General features: G+C 37.2%; 1 protein-coding gene across 10 annotated transcripts in view; it reads left to right on the top strand.

Moving 5' to 3' along the window:
• Nucleotides 1–213: 213 nt before the first annotated feature.
• Nucleotides 214–20,409, top strand: part of HSPB11 (heat shock protein family B (small) member 11) — a 43,414-nt gene continuing 23,218 nt past the window's right edge. For 2 of the 10 annotated variants that reach the window (XM_045477476.1, XM_045477483.1), the window contains exons 1-3: nt 645–711; nt 8,054–8,123; nt 9,685–9,797. In XM_045477476.1, coding sequence (XP_045333432.1) covers nt 9,700–9,797 — 98 coding nt within the window. In that variant the 5' untranslated portion in view covers nt 645–711; nt 8,054–8,123; nt 9,685–9,699. Of the gene's footprint in view, nt 301–358; nt 467–644; nt 712–2,395; nt 2,531–6,549; nt 6,680–8,053; nt 8,124–9,683; nt 9,798–20,409 lie in introns of those variants that run through there. The other 8 variants (XM_045477480.1, XM_045477479.1, XM_045477477.1 and 5 more) reach the window with 8 other exon arrangements.

The raw sequence follows: 20,409 nt of genomic DNA, 5'->3' as shown, positions 1-20,409 counted from the left end.
GCGGCTCCCTCCTCCCGCAGCGCGGCTGATGGGGGAAGCGGCTCGGCGCCCCGGGCACAAAGCTAGGGAGGGTGGGACCGAAAGAGGTTGGGAGGAGGGAGGGGGCTGGGGGCGACCTGGCGCTGTGGGACCGCGGGACTGGCGGGGGCGGGGGAGAAGGCTGGGCTGGGAAGACGCGCGTGCGCGGAACCCGGCATGAGGGGCGGGGCCGGGCTGGAGGCGGGGCCGGGCCCCGGGCTGGAGACCTGAGGGCGGAGGGCTCGGATCCGGGAAAGGTGGTGATTGCGCATGCGTGTTCGCGTAAGGGCGGGTCCCCTGGGTCCTACAAAGCCCCTGGGATTAATATGAAGTGGGGGAGGGTAGGCGGCGCGGGCTCGGCCGCTGCTTTGAGGAAAGGCCCTAGGGTGGGGCTGCGTAGCTTAGCCGCGAAGTTAAGGAGAACTCGGAGGCGGGGCCTGCAGGAGAGGTGGGGCAAAGAACCCGGAGTCGAGATGGGAGCGCGCCCCGAGAGCGCGGCTGAGAACCGGGACGGATTTCGCGGGGTGGGATGCAGCGAAGAGCTCGGGTAGAGAAGTGCGCGCTCCCGGGAACTCTGGAGTAGGGGGCGGGGCTAGGGGCCGGGGCGCGCTGTGGCGCGGCGGGGCGGGGCGGGACGGAAAGGAGGTTCCGGAGCCTGGACTGTCCGCCCGCCTGGAGCTAACGGGAGCGCAGGCGAGCCGGGCGGCGGGGCGGTGGGGATGGTTGGGCCGGTACCTGGGTGGGTGGGATCCTGGCTGGACAGAGGCGGACAGAGCGGGGAGCTGGTGGAGAGGCGAGCGAGAGTGGGGAGGATTGCGAGGAGACGCGCGGCGAGGAGGTGGAAGGCGGGAGGGCGCTGAGAGGCGGCCCGAGTGGGGACATGGATGGGGGAAGTCTGACGCAGACACCAGTGGCATTCCACGAACTTTTTTGAACCCTGAAATGATGTTTTCACTCTCAAAAGGGAAAAACAATTGCAAATCGAAATTAATAAGTCTACCAAAATAACCTCTCAACTGGTACATAAGCCATATATTATGAATCACGATGTGGGTTCATTTAATACATTTTATACAATTTGGAGTGGGGCGATCAAGTCTGAGTGTTTAGGACCCTCGGAGGTTCTGAAATGGCCTTGAACCGAGAAGGGTTTGGGATGGAAGCGAGGAGGTAGTGTCAGAGCTGGTTTGCCTTTCTAGGGATACCAAGCCGAAGGCGTTGGCCCCTGGGAGTACCAAGTCAGGGATACTGCGAAATTGACTCCTCTAGGTTTTTAGAAAGGGACCAGAAATATCATGTGAACTGGAGATTAAAGGGTGGCTAAGTCGCCCTGGGTTTAGAGTACAGGATAAGACATCAGGGAAGTCCAGGGTCAGGGACCTTAAAAGGTGCAGAGGATGGTACCTCAGAGTGCACCCCCTTTAGTAAACTGAGGCCCTAAGGGAATACCTGATTTAGAGTAAGGTATCCCAGGGTGGGGTTTAGACTACATTGCAAACCTGCATCTTGTAATTGTGGAAGCAACATATCTATGGAGTTGTCTGGTGGGTTTCTTTGGGGCTAGTTTGCCTCTTTCTTATTAACCACAACAAAGGAACCTTAAAGAGAACTCAACTTCTGCCACTAAATAATTACATCCAACACAGGAAATGGGAAGGATATTGACGGACATAAGGAGGTATGAAGTGAGTTTTGTGTTAAAGTACATGTTGGCTTCCCTCAGACAACTTAGATGATAATGTGAGGCAAGAAAACTGAACGTTTAGTGTATATCCTTTCCTTATTCATATACTACACATCAATGCTAGATACTTTTCCCTAAAACATAACTTTTTTAAAGCATATTACCTGCTTAAGTCTCCAACCCCCACATTTCCACCCCCAAATATATTACCATAAGGTTTTTCCACTTCTTTACTATTCACATTTTGGGCTAGATAATTATTTGTTGTGGGGGACTGTCCTGTGCACGGTAGGATATTTAGAAGCATCACAAAATGCCCACTAGGTGCCCATAGTAGCGCGCACACACACACACACCAAGTTATGACAGCCAAACTCTTTAAAAATTGTTGGGGCACCTGGGTGGCTCAGTCGGTTAAGCGACTTGACTTTTGATTTCAGCTTGGGTCATGATCTCACGTCATGACATCAAGCCCCACAGGGCTCTGCACTGGGTGTGAAGCCTACCTAAGATTCTCTGACCCTCCCCTGCTCTGGCATGAGTGTGTTCTCTCTCAAAAAAGAAAAAAAAAAAAGGAAAAAAATTGTCATATGTTCCTGGGGGACAAAATTACCCCCAGTCCTATTGAGAACCATAGGATAGAGCCCATTGACTTTAACCTGGCTTTTAAGATCCTTCATTATCTGTTCTCAGTCTGTCTTTCCCAGAACGTGATCAGTCTAAAAGAACCACCAATGCAGGAATCCTTTCTTTAGTTTCCTCCATAAATTATCTACTTGTCTGGGACACTTTCAAGGATGGAAAAGACTTAAAACCTTTACTTTGCCAGTAAGTTCTTTTATCTGTGATGTCTTTCTTCCTGTTTAAAATTTGTATTTGTTGACTCCAGTTCTCCCTCTTGGAGTTGTAAAAGAAAAATTCTAATCCTTTTTTCGTTTTTGAACACTTGTGATATTAATCGCATTTTTCTCTTTTGAAACATTTCAGCTAATCCTTTCAACTTTCTCCATGTGATAATTCATAGATCATCATGAACTTTTTGTTTTCCTCTGACAAGATGAAGTCTGACAATGTCCTACTTAAAATAAACTACCCAGAACTGAACACGATTCTGGATGTAGATCACATTATTACACATAACATAGTATAATATTTGTTGCCTGTTTGTACATCTTCCTTGACTCTGAGCTTGAAGGCAAGAACCAAGTCTTAGTCACCATCTTTGTCTTAGGTTGTAGTCATCTTTGCATTACTAGCAAGCACAATGCCTGGTCCTTAGTTAGTATTCACAAATTTTGATGGATATAGTTCCGCCTTACCTCTACTACTATCATCTAAGATAGTATTCCTCTACCTTTGGGGGGTGGATATGTACACTCTTGCCCTATACTGTGACTTTGTAGTGAACCAAACCTATACATTTTACATATCTAGATCAGTGGTCAGCAAACTTCTTCTGTAAAGGGCTAGATAATAATTATTTTCACTTTTATGAGCCTTTTGATCTCTATGACAGTCACTGTAACACAAAAGTAGCCACGGACAGTGTATACATGGATGACTATGACCATGTTCAAATAAAACTATTCATGGATACTGAAGTATGGGTTTCATATAATTTTCATGTATCACAAGATATTATTTTAATTTTAAAAAGTAACTTAAAATAAAAAAACATTCTCAGCTGATAGGCCATACAAAAGCAGATGGCAGGCTAGATTTGGCTCAGAGGCAGCAGTTTGCCAACCCCAATCTAGACCCAATCCTTGTGTGATTGATTTTTTAAGTCTGAGTATGGGCGTTTATTGTTATCCTTATTAAATATATTATTCATCATACCCCATCTTTCTGCCTTGCTCAGATCTTTTTGTGTGCTAATTCTGTCATCCAGCATATTACCTGACATTCCAGCTTTGTGTCATCCGCAAAATTGATAAGCATACTTTTTCCATCTTTAATAAAAATGTTGAATGGCATAAAGACAGAGGTCTTTCATAGTTCATTCTTTTCCATTAATCATCATTCTTTGAGCATAGCCACTCAAAGAGTTATAAATATCTACCTAAAGTACTGCCTGTCACCCAGCCGACATTTCTCCATCTGGTCCATGTGTATCTTGAGAGGCTTTGTCTGAAGTTTTGTTGAAATGTTCAGAACATGTCCCTAATTGGTAGTGACTCTATCAAAAAAACAAGAAATGTTTGTTATAATCTTTGTGAACTAATGTTATTGCTCCTTCCTGTTGTACTACTCTCTTATTTATGTTTTCAAGGTTATCGTTTTAATACTGAAATTTATTAATTTTAGAATTTTGTTGAAAATTAACACCCAGATTCATTGATCTGTATTTCTAGGAATTTATCATCTTTCTTCAAACTAAGTACTAACAGCATCTAACACTAGTTCTCTGGTATCGATAGTATTAAATGCAAGAAAAACCAAAAAAAGAGGCACAAGTAGAAAATGTCAGAACATATCCCTTTTTTCTTGACCAATCTCACCATGGCTTTCAACTCTATAATACTAGATTTTTAAATTACAATAAAAATGAACTTTATGCCAATAAATATAAAAACAAGAAATAGTATTTTTCAAAATTGAAATTTCAGAATTGATTCAAGGCAGTGTGGAAAACCTGAAGCGAACAATTGAATTTGAAATAGTAAAAACAAAAAATGTGCCTAGAGAGATTTTAGCAGGCTTACAGGATCAAATAAGCTCTGTCTTATATAGATTGCTGACATATTTCACTTAGCATCACACTCTCCAGTTCCATCCACGTTGCTACAAAAGGCCATATTTCACTCTTGGTCATTGCCATGTAGTATTCCATCGTGTATATAAACCACAATTTCTTTATCCATTCATCAGTTGATGGACATTTAGGCTCTTTCCATAATTTGGCTATTGTTGAAAGTGCTGCTATAAACATTGGGGTACAAGTGTCCCTATGCATCAGCATTCCTGTATCCCTTGGGTAAATTCCTAGCAGTGCTATTGCTGGGTCATAGGGTAGGTCTATTTTTTATTTTTTGAGGAACCTCCACACTGTTTTCCAGAGCTGCTGCACCAGTTTGCATTCCCACCAACAGTGCAAGAGGGTTCCCGTTTCTCCACATCCTCACCAGCATCTGTAGCCTGATTTGTTCATTTTAGCCACTCTGACTGGCGTGAGGTGATATCTCAGTGTGGTTTTGATTTGTTTTTCCCTGATGAGGAGTGATGTTGAGCATCTTCCCATGTGCCTATTGGCCATCTGGATGTCTTCTTTAGAGAAGTGTCTATTCATGTTTTCTGCCCATTTCTTCACTGGATTATTTGTTTTTCGGGTGTGGAGTTTGGGGAGTTCTTTATAGATTTTGGATACTAGCCCGGTAAAGAAAATTTTTAAATAGTCTTTTAAGTTAGTAATATATGTACTATTTCCAATGCTCTTCCTTCCCACTCATCCAGGATTCAACCTGAAATCCTTTCCCTTTGGCCCACAGCACTTCCTTTAATATTTTTTGTAGTGTGGGTCTACTGGTAACAAATTCTTTCAGCTTTTGTTTGCCTAAAAATGCCTTTATTTTGCCTTCACTTTTGAAGGATGTTTGTGGTGGATATAGAATTCTATATTTTGTCTGTTAGCACTTTAAAGATGTCATTTCATTGTCATTTGGTCTCTATTGTTTATGATGAGAAGTCCGTTTTTATTCTTGTTCTCCCAAATGTAATGTTGTTTTGTTTTGTTTTGTTTTGTTTTGTTTTGTTTTTGCTTTAGCTGCTATTAATTTTTTATCTTTTCTTTAATTTTCAGCAATAAAGATGCCTCTAGGTGGGGTTTTCTTTGTTGTGTTTATCCAACTTAGGATTCAAGAGCTTCTTGGATCTTCAGTTTATGCCTTTCATAGATTTTGGAAAATTTTCAGCCACATCTCCTTAGATTTTTCTTCTATAGTATTGTTTTTCCTCTCCTTCTGGGACTCCAATTACATGTATTTCAGAATAGTTTGATAATGTCTCACAAGTATCTGATGCTCTATTGTATTTCATTTTTTCTCTGTATTTCATTTTGGATCATTTCTGTTGACCTGTCTTTAAGTTCACTGACCCATTATTATGTTGGATCCAATCTGTTGCTAAGCCTATCTAATGAATTCTTTATTTGAGATACTATGCTTTTCAGTTCTGGAATTTTCATTTTGTTTTTCTTTAGTTTCCATTTCTCTGCTAAAATTCCCTTGTCCATCTTTTCACTAAATTATCTAACAGATTTATAATAGCTATCTTAGGTAATTCCAGCACTTGGGTCATCTATAGATCTGCTGAAGTGATTTTGTATATTGGATGTTGTGTTTAAAAGAACGATAGACCCTGAAGTAGATAATGCTTTTTCCCAGGGAGACAATTTTCTTTGTCCAGCAGCCAGGATAAGGGGCAGATCACTTTAGTCCACCTCAGGATTGGACTGAGTTGTAGTTTTATTTAAATAGTTTCAGTTTACAGGGGTGCCTCGGTAGCTCAGTTGGTTAAACGTCTGACTCTCGGTTTCGGCTCAGGTCATGATCTCGCAATTTCATGAGTTCAGGCCCCACATCGGGCTCTGTGCTGACAGTGTGGAGCCTGCTTGGGATTCTCTCTCTCTGTCTCTCTCTCTCCCTCCCTCCCTCCCTCTCTCTCTCTGCTCCCTTGCTTACACTGTCTCTCTCAAAATAAAGAAATAAACTTAAAAAAATAAAAATAAATAGTTCAGTTTACCTCTAATTTCAGATATTCAGTTTACCTCTGAATTCAGATCAGTCTCCTCCATCAGGGCTTTGGGATCTAAGTACCCAAGGTCACAGAAATCTTTCTTTGCTTTTCAGTTCATACCCAACTTCCTGTGAAGCTCCACTTGGGGGACGATTTCTTTGATTTTATTAGAGGTTGAGCTGGGTTGGGGCTGGATTGCATCTTTACTTAGTTGCACTTCAAGTCTATGACACAGTGATATGGGTAAGTGTCAAAAACAATGATGAAAGAAGCCGGATACAAATAAGTACAAATTGTATGAGTCTATGTATATGAATCTCAGTCAAAATTAATGTAAGAAATAAGGACCATACTTAACCTTGGAAAGGTGGAAAGGGTAGTGATTGGGAGGGGGCATGCAGAGGGCTTCTGAAGTGCTGATAATATTCTACTTCTTTACCTGGGTGTTGGTTACCTGGGTGTGTTAACTTTGTGAAAATTTATTGCTCTACATACTTCTGATTTGTGTTCTCTTCTGTTTATATGTTATAGTTAAGCAATAAAAAGTGGGGGTGGGAAAACTCTTACACACACACACAAAGTTAAAAAGAAAAATCAAGTTGCAGAGTAGAAGATATTTGCAACAAATATAACAAAGCATTTGTATCCAGAATATTTTATTTTAAAAATCCCCATAAAACAAAGAGCAAAGGACGACAAAAGTTTTAAAAAGCAACACAATAGAAAAATGAACAAAGGATAAGGAAGAGCAAATAACGGAAGGAGGTCTGAATGGCTCATGATCATATGAAACAGTATTCAACCTCACTAATAATTATACAAATATGAATTATAACCTTATTGAAATATCATTTCACACCGATGAGATTGGGTAAAGCCAAAATATCTAACAATACCAAATTGGTGAGAATATGAGGAAGCAGAAACTCTCATACATTGTTGATGGTAGTGTAAATTGTTAAAATTTAGACATCTAGTTGATCAATTATTGACTTGAAGATATGCTGATTCTAAGTTTCTGCCATTTTACTTCTGTAAAGAGACTTTTATCATAAAGACTTTCTCTCACATGTGCTAAGGATACATACACAAAGATACTCATTTCAAATTTGTTTATAATAATGGCGAAAAATTGGAAACTTACCCAAATATTCACCATTAGCAAAATAGAGAAAGACCTGACAGCAGTTGAAGTGACTAAAGTAGATTTATATATATATCAACACGATTAAAAACTTGAATGAAAAAAGCGGATAGCATAAGAATATATATTGAGAGAGAGAGAGAGAAAGCATTTAAGTTTTAAAAGAACAGTGCATGTCATTTATGGATACATATATGGTAAAAGTATAAAAACTTAGTAAGGAGGCGTATTTATCAACTTGAGAATAGCTGTTACCTTTGGGCAAGGAAAGAAATGGGAAAAATGTTAATATTTGTCAAATCTGGGTAGTGGGTACATAGTTATTTAACATATGTGATATTCTCTGTAATTTGTTGATTGTTTATTTGAAACAGTTTCACTTTTTAAAAAAATCAGACTGAGGCCGGAGTATGAAGGGTATTGGAAGCTTTTCTCCTTTTTCCAAACACTCTTTGTCTTTTAATTCTTTATAGATTCAGCTTCATAGTCACTTGGCATCTACATATTGGTTTGTGCCCTGTCACGACCAGATCAAGGAGAAAGGTGAGTGAGATCTGATAGAATCTTTTCTCATCTTCTGTCTTATCTACCAGGATCCATTGTAGAGCTCAATGATATCTTTTCAGGATACTTCTATTAAACTTAAAATATTACCATACAATAGAAATGTCTTGAAACCCATGACCCAAGTGACTGATGTAGAATTTAAAAATAAACAAAAGCTTGTCTTCTCTCTTATTTTATATTCTGCATCAAAAAAATAATGATGGTAAGATACCTTTTAAGTTGTGAATAATGTAGTTTGCTATTTTCAGTTGATAAATGTATGGGTAAACAGTCACAAAAACATCTGCTTTTATGTTCCAGATTTTTTTTAAAAAAATGTTTTTAACATTTTTATTTATTATTGAGAGACAGAGTATGAACATGGGGGGGGGTCCGAAAGAGGGAGAGACACAGAATCTGAAGCAGGCTCCAGGCTCTGAGCTGTCAGCACAGAGCCTGATGCGAGGCTGGAACTCACAAACCGCACACTCATGTCCTGAGCCGAAGTCGGATGCTTAACTGACTGAGACACCCAGGCGCCCCATGTTCCAGATTTTTTTAAATTTCAGAAATATGGGGCACCAGCTGGGTGGCTCAGCTGGTTAAGTGTCTTGGTTTCAGCTCAGGTCATGATCTCATGGTTCATGGGTTTGAGCCTCATGTCAGGCTCCGCACTGACAGTGCGGAGCCTGCTTGGGATTCTCTGTCTCTCTCTCTCTCTCTCTGCCCCTCCCCCACTCACTCTCTCTGTCTCTATCTCAAAATAAATAAATAAACTTAAAAAATTAAAAAAATAAATTTCAGAAATATAACAATATAAATAATTTTCTAAATTTACTCAGTAATTCAGTGAAAAAGAATGAAATCTTGGCATTTGCAACAACATGGATAGAACTGGAGGGTATTATGCTGAGTAAAATAAGTCAGTTGGAGAAAGACAGGTATCACATGATTTCACTCATGTGGAATTTGAGAAACTTGACAGATGATCATAAGGGAAGGGTAGGAAAAATAAGATAAAACCAGAGAGGGAGGCAAACCAGAAGAAACCCTTAATACAGAGAACAAACTGAGGGTAGATGGGGATGGGGAAAATGGGTGATGGGCATTAAGGAGGGCACTTGTTGGGACGAGATTGGGTGTTACATATAAGTATGAATCACTGGATTCTACTCCTGAAGCCAAGACCACACTGTATGTTAACTAATTTGAGAATAAAATATTTAAAAATTTACCCATTAATTCATGCCACTTTAGCTTGTTAATTGGCTCTATATCATTATTGAGGACTTTTAATTTTAGAATCAGAGAAATGATGTCAGAGTAGTCAGTCTTGTTTTGTGGAGTTAGAGTAGTAGAAATAATCATTTTCTTACAGATTACTGCTGGGAGAGGTTAGAAGTTTACTTATGTAAATAAACGTTAGAGTCCCTTTCACTTGTTGAATAGCTTGGTTGTGAAGCTGTGTGCTAGGCAACAGGCTTTCTCTGTCTTCCTTTTCTCAGATCAAGTTCAGAGAATCAAGAATTTACTATTTTTATTATTGTTTCATTTGCAGATTAAACACTTTAAGATGAAAAAAATTGACCTGTGTTTGAGCTCTGAGGGGGCGGAAGTGATTTTAGCTACCTCAAGTGATGAAAAACACCCTCCTGAAAATATGATTGATGGGTAAGAGTTACTATTTTTTCTTCCTTAAAGTCTTGATAGGTCAGTGAACCCCTTGAGTACTGGGACTATGCTTTGCAACAACCAGAACTTTTAAACATAGTTTAATAAATGTTTGGTGAGGTATATTACTTGACAATATTCACCTTTGGTACCATTCCTGAAACCAATTCAGTTGTGTATATTTAGGTTTCTGATCCTTTCTTTATAATTCTTAAACAGACCTTTTATACAAATAGTTTTTTATGAAGCTGTTTAACAAGGCAAAACTTCAAACAAACAACTACCTCATTTTATGAAAGAGTACATTTTAATATCTGGTTATGATTTTGTTCCAAGTTTTTTTTTAGTTTATAGGAATGAAAACATTGTAACTTCTCATCTACTGCCTATGTCCTTAGTGGTCTAAGCAACATCTTTGCTAAACTGAATGCTTAACTTCCTGCTATCCACATGCATTGTTTGGTTCTCAGCTTCTTGTTATCATTCCAGTTTCCTCTCTTCACTGTGTTAGAGCTTATTCTAGGTAGAGATAAATATCATTCTCAGGCTTTTGAATTCCAAGAAAAAGTAGTTAGTGGGAAATGTCCTTTTTTAATAGTTGTGACCATTTTATTACTTTCTTGAATTCTCTTTCTTGATATCTGTACAATGGCCAGAGTTTGACTCATAGAATCATATAATTTTAGAGCTGGAAAGACTTAGGAATTTATCTTAGGTAAACATTTTATTTTAGACTTGTGGTAAGAGAAGTCTAAAGAGATCAAGTACTAGTTTTAATTATTGAAGGCAGAGCCAGTTATAACGCGGATCTTGTGGTTTTTGTGTGTGTGTTTTACTGTGAACCCCATGTATCTAGATAAAATTCTAGCAATTCAACCTCTTCCTTTAAGCCTAGTTGTTATCTCCTGTCTGACATCTGTCCTTTTGCCCTCACGTAAGATTAATTTACCTTTGTGTTGGTCTGTAAAAGAATTTAGTATATACCTCTATTACCTTATTCCTTTATTATGTGATTATTTATTTTTAATGTTTGTGTCCTCTCTTAACTATGAATTCCAAAAGTTAGAGACTATGACTTACTCAAATACTGTGACTTACTTAAAATAATTGTTGAGTAGCTTGAATTTGACCATCAAATATCAAACTCAAATTATATTGGAAAGTAGCTGAGGACACACACACACACACACACACACACATATGCATGTATTACTTTATATTTGCATAGGGCTTTATAGTTTCATAGATGTTATGTCATTTGACCCTCACCATAAGTTTGGGAAATAAGAGGCAAGATATTTTACAAATGTATTTTCAATCCATTGTAAAGATGAGGAAAAGGATAATCAGAGGTAAAGATGACTTATTCAGAATTACACAGATAACCAAGGGGTGGAATCAAGATTAACACTCATGTCTTTTAACTCCTAGTTTGGGGTTCTTTGTACCATACTATCATAAGTCAAACTTTAGGTTTGAATCCGAAACTCAGTATCTGTTTTTTGCCTGTGCCTCTTAATCCTTTGTCTTTTACTTCCTAAAATTCAGGTAATAGTTATTTGTCCCACTCTGCCTTGGAGTAGAGAAATTAATGTGGGGACTGCTGTGAGGATACACAGACATAAAAAGATACACCTTAAGTTGTTTTCAGAAATAGAGATCTTTCCAAAGATCAGTCCATATTAATGAATGATTAAGGACATCATACTTAATTAGACAAAACCCTTAGTACAGAAAACTATATGGAATAAAAATAGTTACTGGACCTGACAACTAAGCAGAACACATCAGAGACTTTTAATGCATATGCATTTCCAATAAATACAATTAGACTTTATACAGTAGATATTAAAAATTATTCTCTGCTCATGGGTTGGTTTGTCTAAATGGAAGTAACCATAGAATTATTTGGGGAAAACAATGCCATAAATTTGCCCCCATTAGGTAGTTCTCCCAACTCTCAATTTCCTCAGGAATCAGAGTTAAAGAAAGTGATTATATTTCTACTTGCCTTTGACTCTATTTTTGCTCTCTGATATTTAATATATCAATGAAAAAGGAGAAAGGAAGTTCTGCACTAGAAAAAACGAGTAAAGAGAAAAGGGAGACGGAGAATTAGTCCTTTCAGCATAATATAGAAGAATACTAGATTTACAATTAAAACCCTGGTGGGGGTGCCTGGGTGGCTCAGTCAGTTAAGCATCCAACTCTTGATCTTAGCTCAGGTCATGATCTCACAGGTCATGAGATAGAGCCCCTCTGTGCTAACAGCACAGAGCTTGGGATTCTTTATCTCTGTCTCTCTGCCCCTCCCCAACTTGCATGCATGCACACTCTCTCTCTCTCTCAAAAAAAAAAAAAAAAAAACACACACACAAAAAACTTTAAAATTCCTGGTGGAGTGAACTATATGTGTTAACTTGGACTAAAAGTATATCTTTGAGCCTCACTTCTCTGATCTGCAAAATGGAGATAACACTACCTACACTGACTACCTCAGAGTTGTGAAAAAAATCACTTGAGATAATAGATGTTAAACAGTTGTTAGCTATAAAGCCTTATTTAAAAGAAAACTACCATTTTTATGACTTCGTTATACCTAACTGAGAATTCAGTCATATGCCATTTAAAAATCTATTTATTTATTTATTTAAAAAATTTCAGTATGATTAACATATTAATCATATGCTATATTAATTTCAGATGTAAAATAGAGTGATTTAACAATTCTGTACATTACTCACTGCTCTTAATCCCCTTCACCTATTTTAACCCATCCCCTAATCCACTTCCCCTCTGGCAACTAACTACCAGTTTGTTCTCTGTATATTAGTCTGTTTTTTTTGTTTGTTTCTTTTCTTATTTGTTTGTTTGTTTTTTAATTCACATATTAGTAAAATCATATGGTATTTGTCTTTCTCTGACTTATTTCACTTAGCATTATACTCTCAAGCTCCACCCATGTGTTGCAGATGACAAGATTTCATTCTTTTTTATGGCTGAGTAATATTGCATTGTATATATGTACCATATCTTCTTTATCCATTCATCTATGGGTGGATACTTGAGTTGCTTCCATATCCTGGCTATTAATAAATAATGCTGCAATAAACAGAGTGGTGCTTTTGTCTTCTTGAATTAGTGTTTTCATTTTCTCTGGGTAAATACCCAGTAGTGGAATTACTGGATCTTATGGTGATTCTATCTTTAGTTTTTTGAGCAACCTCCATACTGTTTTCCACCATGATGGCACTGGTTTTAATTCCCACCAACAGTGCACAAGGGTCCCTTTTTGTCCACATCCTTGCCAACACCTCTTGCTTCTTGTGTTGTTGATTTCAACCATTCTGACAGGTGTGAGGTGGTATCTCATTGTGGTTTTGATTTGCATTTCCCTGATGAGGAGTGATGTTGAGCATCTTTTGAGGGTCTGTTGGCCATCTGGATATCTTCTTTGTAGAAATATCTGTTCATGTCTTCTGCCTATTTTTAATTGGATTATTTGGGTATTTTTAGTGTTAAATTGTATGAATTCTTTATATATTTTGGATATTAACCCCTTATTGGATATATCACTTGCAAATATATTCTCCCATTGAGTGTGTTCTCTTTTCGTTTTGTTGATGGTTTCCTTTGTTGTACAAAAGCTTTTTATTTGGTTTAGTCCTAATAGTTTAATTTTGCTTTTGTTTCTCTTGCCAAAGGGAATATATCTATAAAAATGTTTCTACAGCTGATGTCAAGAGATTACTGCCTATGTTTTTGTTTTTGTTTTTAATTTTGGAGGGGGGGTGCCTGCGTGGCTCAGTCGGTTGAGCATCCAACTTCGGCTCAGGTCATGATCTTATGGCTCGTGAGTTCTAGCCCTGCGTCAGGCTCTGTGTTGACAGCTCAGAGCCTGGAGCCTGCTTCAGATTCTGTGTCTCCCTTTCTGTCTGCCTCTCCCTTGCTTGCACTATCTCTCTCTCTCTCTGTCTCTCAAAATAAATAAACATTAAATTTTAAAAAATTATTAAAAAAATAATACATTTTCTTTATGTTTTGATTTTATTTTTGAGAGTACAAGTAGGGGAGAGGCAGAGAGAGAGGGAGACACAGAATCTAAAGTAGGTTCTAGGCTCTGAGCTGTTGGTATAGAGCCCAATGCGGGGCTCAAATTCATGGACTGTGCTGGGTATGGAGCCTGTTTAAGATTTCTTTCCCTTTCTCTCTGCCCCTTCCCCATATGCTCTTTCTCTCTTTTCCTCTCTCTCAAAAAAAAAAAATAATAATAAATAAAATAAAATAAAATAAAAGGTACAATTTATTGGCTTCCAGCATATTCACAGTTATACACTTATCTCCATAATCAATTTTAGAGCATTTCATTACTCTCCATTGCAACCCATTGCAGTCATCTTATATTCCCCCTATCCCCATCAGCCCTAGGCTCTCAATAACCTACTTTATGTTATATCTCTATAGATTTGCCTTTCAGAGATTTAACGTAAATGGAATCATACATAAGGTCTTTTGTGACTAGCTTCTTTCACTTACGTGTTTTCTTTTTTTTCTTAAAAAAATTTTTTTAACGTTTATTTACTTTTTGAGAGAGACAGAGCATGAGCGGGGGAGGGGCAGAGAGGGAGTCACAGATTCCAAAGCAGGCTCCAGGCTCTGCGCTGACAGTTCAGAACATGGGGCTCGAACTCATAAGAAATTATGACCTGAGCCGAAGTCGGATGCTTAACCGACTGAGCCACCCAAGTGCCCCTCACTTACATGTTTTCAAGTTTCATCCATGTTATAGCACATATCAGTGCTTCATTTATTTTTATTGCCAAATAATATTCCATTGTATGGATATAGCACATTTTATTTATCCACTCGCCAGGCTGATGGATATTCAAGTTTTTTCTACTTTTAAGCTGGATTTTCTCCAGTCTTATTAAAAAATGCCAAGTGACAAATCCAAGAAACTCAGCAAGCCCCAAGCAAGGTAATTACAAAGAGACCATACTGCAGTCTGCTGAAAAGTAAGAAAAATATTTTTTAAATAGCTGCAGGAAAAAATATATTAGCTACAAGGGAACAATAGTACCAGTGACAGCTGACTTTGCATCACAGACAGTGGAACACAGGTGAGAATGGAACAAAATCTTAAATACTGAAAAAAGAAACAACAGAAAACCCCTGTCAACTCAGAATTCTGTGTTTAGCTAATATATCCTTCAAAATTCAGGGCGAAATAGAAACATTTTATTCATCACAACTAGCCCTGCATCACAGGAAATGCTAAAGGAAGTTCTGCATGTTGAAGTGTTGTAATACTAAATGGAAATTCAAATCTGAGGGAGAAATTAGGTACATTGGAAACTGTAAATATTTGGGTGGATGTAAAAAACTATCCTTTTTCTTTTAATTTTTTTTAAAAATTCAACTAACCACGTAATGGGGAAAAAGACACATTGTACTGTGGGATTTGTTATATACATGTAGTAGTAAATGTTATGTATGTGAATGTAAAATACATGAAAATAATGGCACACAAGTGGAGTTCAATGTAAATTGACTATCGTGAGGTTATTATGACCTTGAGAATAGCCACACACCAAAAAAAGAGATATAAAACCAATAGAAAATTAAATGGAATTTTAGGGTTTTTTATTCGGTCAAAAGTAAATAAGAAAGGAGAAATAGAACAAGAAAAAAATAGATGGGAGGGCAAATAGAAAATGAATAGCAAGATGGGAGACTTAAATCCAACCATAGCAATAATTACATTAAATGCCAATGGGCTAGCCATTTTAATTAAATGGCAGAAGTTGTCAGACTGGATAAAAGGACAATACCCATGTATATGCTGTGTGCACGAGATGTACCTTAAGTATAAAGTCACAAATAGGTTGAAAATAAGAGGATGAAATAGATGCATTCTATAAGCAATAAACATAGGAAATTAACTGGCTATATTCATACTAGACAAAGTAGAATGTAAAAGAGGAGAATTACCAGAGCTAAAGGGGACATTTTACAAAGTGTGAGCATCTTTTCATCAGGAAGAGATAATAATCCTAAATGTATACTGACCTAATAATAGATCTTCAAAATTTATAAAGCAAAAGCTGACAGATGAAAGAGAAATAGACAAATCCACAATCATACTTGAAGATTTTAACAACTTTCTTTCAGTAATGGTAAAGGAGCCAGATGAAAAATCTAAAGATACAGATAGCAAAGGCATAGTAAAGATAGAATAATCTGCACAATACCGTCAGTCACCTTGACTAAACTGACATTTATACAACACTATAATCAACAATGGCACAGGGAACAAGTATACATTAAACATTCACTAAAATGTACTGGGGCATAAAATCTCAATAAATGTCAAAAGATTCAGATCTTAGGGAATATATTTTCCAAAAAATGGTAAACATGTGAGATGATGGTTGTGTTTTTACAACATGATTTTACAACGTATACACGTATCAAATCATCATGTTGTATACATTAAACTTATGTAATGTTGTTATGTTGAATATATTGCAATAAAGCTGGAGAAAAGAATTTGTTCTCTGACCACTATGTAAGTAAATTACAGATAAATTTTAAAAAGACATCTGGAAAAATATCTCTGAAACTTAGATTTTAAGCATGGCACTTCTAAATAACCCATGGGTCAAAGAAGAAATCACAAGGTATATTAGAAAATATTTTTAACTGAATGATGATAAAAACACAATATATTCACATTTGTAGATGCAGCTAATGTGGGTGATTCCAGGGAAATTTATAGCATAAATATTTTCTATTATAAAGAATTTTTAAGAACCAACAAATAAATTTCCACCTTAGGAAGCTAGATAAAGAAGAGCAAAGTATACCCAAAGAATGTAGAAGAAAATAAATAATAAAGAGCAGAAATCAATGAAATAGAAAATAGACAATTAGAAAAAATTAACAAAGCCAAAATTGATTATCTGAAAGGATTAATAAAAGTTATAGACCACTAGTAAGATTGACCAAGAAAGAATAGAGAAAATATAAATTACCAGTACCAGCAATGAAAGAAGCAATATTGGGTTCCCTGGGTGGCTCAGTCAGTTAAGCATCCAACTTCGGCTTGGGTCATGATCTCACAGTTCGTGGGTTCAAGCCACATGTTGGGCTCTATGCTGACAGCTCAGAGCCTGGAGCCTGCTTTAGATTCTGTGTCTCCCTCTCCCTTTGCCCCTCCCCTGCTTGTGCTCTGTCTCTCTCTCTCTCTCTCTCTCAAAAATAAATAAACATTAAAAACATTTTTTAAAAAAAGCGATATCAGTACAGCTTCTAAAAGATTAATAAGTCACTATCAAGGACAAATTGAAGATATTAAATCATTATGTTGTATGCCTGAAATTAATATGTTAGATGCCAGTTATACCTCAATTTAAAAATATTTTCCATTAGGGGCGCCTACGTGGCTCAGTTAGTTAAGCATCCAACTTCAGCTCAGGTCATGATCTCAAGGTTCATGGGTTCGAGTGCCACATCAGGCTCTGCACTGAACGGCTCAGAGCCTGGAGCCTGCTTTGGATTCTGTCCCTCCCACTCTGTCTGCCCCTCCCCCACTTGTGCTCTGTCTCTCTCTCTCTCTCTCTCTCAAAAATAAATAAGCATTAAAAAATGTTTTTAATTAAGAAAGAAAAAATTTAGGCTAATAAATTTGACGACTTAAATGGACAGATTCCTTGAAAAACTCAACCTATAAAAATGACAAAAGATGAAAAAGGGTATTTGAATAGCCATGTATCTATCGTAAAGTCTATCAAGTATTTTGAGGAAAAAATAGTATAAATCTTTCAAAAATAGAGGAAGAAACATTTCTCAAATTGTTTTTTATGAGAACAGTGTAACCCTGAAACTAAAATCTGACAAAAACATTACAAGGAAAGGGAAAGGAAGGAAAGGAAACAAGAAAGGAAAATTAAAGAACGATATTCTTTATGAACATAGACACAAAAATCCTTATAAACTGAATTCAGCAAATGGAATTAATCCTGGGAATGCAAGGTTGGCATATTTACCACGTTATCATAGGAATACAAGGTTGGGTGTAATTCACCACATTGCCAGAACGAGGGGGAAAAATCAGATGATCATCCCAATAGATGATTTTGACAAAATCCAGCATTCATTTATGATAACAAATCTTAGCAACCAATCAGATTAACCAGTCTGATAAAGTCATCTACTAAACACCTTCAGCTTAGTGCGGAAATAATAAATGCTTTCACCCTGAGATTGGAAATAGAGCAAGAATGTTTGCTCTCACCATTTCTATTCAGCATTGTCCTGGAGGTTTGAAACCATGCAATAAGGAAAAAAAAAAAGATATAAAAGGCATAAATATTAGAAGGAATAAAATTGTCTCTGTTCACAGATTGCATTGTTTCATCTGAATCTACAAAAAACAAGGAATCTACCAAAGAAAGCCTACTAGAGCTAATAAGTAAATTTAGCAAGGTCAATATATAAAAATCAACTGTATTACTATATAATAGCAGGAAACATTTGGAAACTGAAGTTTAAAAAATTCCATTTACAATAGCAGTTAAAATATAAGAGAGTTAAGAATAAATTTAATAAGATATGCAAACATTTACACTGAAAACTATAAAATGTTGCTGAGAAAAATTAAATAACTAAATAGATGAAAAAAATGCACTACATTAATGATTGGAAAATTTCATATTGTCAAGATGCAATTTCTCCCTAACATAACCATCGATTCAGCACAATGTCGATTAAAATCTTAAATGACTTTTTGCATAAAACACAAGTTGATTCTGAAATGTATATGGAAATGCAAGGGTCTCGTCTAGTCAAAATAATCTTGAAAAAGAAGAAAGTTTGAGCACTTATGTGATTTGATTTCAAGATTTAAAAATAACTTACAGTAATCAAAACAGTGTGATATTTTTGTAAAGATAGGTACCTATATCAGTGGGACAGAATAGAAAGCCCAGAAATAGACCCACTTATGCAAGGTCAATTCATTTTATTTCTTTTTAAAATTTTTTTAACGTTTATTTATTTTTGAGAGAGAGAGAGAGAGAGAGCATGAGCAGGGGAGGGGCAGAGAGTGAGGGAGATACAATCCGAAGCAGGCTCCAGGCTCTGAACTGTCAGCACAGAGCCTTACACGGGGCTTGAGCCCACGAATTGTGAGATCATGACCTGAGTTGAAGTCAGATGCTTAACTGACTGAGTCACCCAGATGCCCCAAGGTCAATTAATTTTCAACAGAAGGCTAAGGATATAGAAACAGAACAATGGAATAAAATGGAGGAGGCAGAAATAGATCTACCCATATACAGTCCATTAATTTTAGGCAAAGACATCAAAGCAATTAAATAAGAAAAGGAAAGTCTTTTAGTAAATGGTGCTGGAACAACTGAATAAACATACAAATAAAAATGAACCTCTACCCGTACCTTATACCAAACACAAAAGTTAATTCAAGATGGATCATAGATCTCCACTCAGAGCTAAAATTACTAAGCTTCGAGAAGAAAACATTAGAATGTACCTTCATGACAATGGGGTAAGCAAAGATTTCTTAGGACGTAAAAATCACTAAACATAAAAGAAAAAAGTTGTAAAACTGGACTTCACCAAAAATAAAATTTCTACCCATTGAAAGACACAAGGAGGAAAAGGAAAAGGCAAACTACAGACTGGAAAAAAATATACACAATACATATTATTTCACAAAGGACCCCTACAAAAATATATAGTAATGTACAGTTGACCCTTGAACAACATGGGTTTGAACTGCATGGGATTTTTTTCTGAATAAATATATGTACAGTGGTGTAAACGTATTTTCTCTTCCTGCAGATTTTCTTAACATGTTTTTTACTCTAGCTTACTTTATTGTATCATTATATAGTACATATAACATACAAAATATGTGTTAATTGATTGTGTTGTCAGTAAAGCTTCTGGTAACTACTAGGCTATTAGTAGTTAGGTTTTAGGGATCAAAAGTTATACATAGATTTTGGGGCGCCTGGGTGGCGCAGTTGGTTAGGCGTCCGACTTCAGCCAGGTCACGATCTCGCGGTCCGTGAGTTCGAGCCCCGCATCAGGCTCTGGGCTGATGGCTCAGAGCCTGGAGCCTGTTTCCGATTCTGTGTCTCCCTCTCTCTCTGCCCCTCCCCTGTTCATGCTCTGTCTCTCTCTGTCCCAAAAATGAATAAACGTTGAAAAATTAAAAAAACAAAAAAAAAGTTATACATAGATTTTGACTGCGTATCAGGTCGGCAGCCCTAACCCCTACATTGTTCAAGAGTCAACTATATAAACAGTTTAATAATAAAAGAAAAAACACTTAACAGGCATTTCACAAAAGAAAATGTGTGAATGGCCAAAAAGCCCATGAAAAAATGCTTAGCAACATTTGTTATCAGGGAAATGCAAATTAATATCATTGTAAGACACCATTTTACATCCACTAGCACGGCTAACATTTAAAAGACTGACAACAGCAAGTGTTGACAAGGGTGTGGAGCAACTAGAACCCTCTTACATTGATGGTAGGAATGTAAAATAGTACAACCACTTTGGAAATCTGACAGCTTCTTGT

Source organism: Leopardus geoffroyi, chromosome C1 (genome assembly GCF_018350155.1).
Source record: "Leopardus geoffroyi isolate Oge1 chromosome C1, O.geoffroyi_Oge1_pat1.0, whole genome shotgun sequence".
NCBI lineage: Eukaryota > Metazoa > Chordata > Mammalia > Carnivora > Felidae > Leopardus > Leopardus geoffroyi.
Note: the sequence above shows the minus strand (reverse complement) of the source record. Positions and strands in the feature narration are given on the sequence as shown.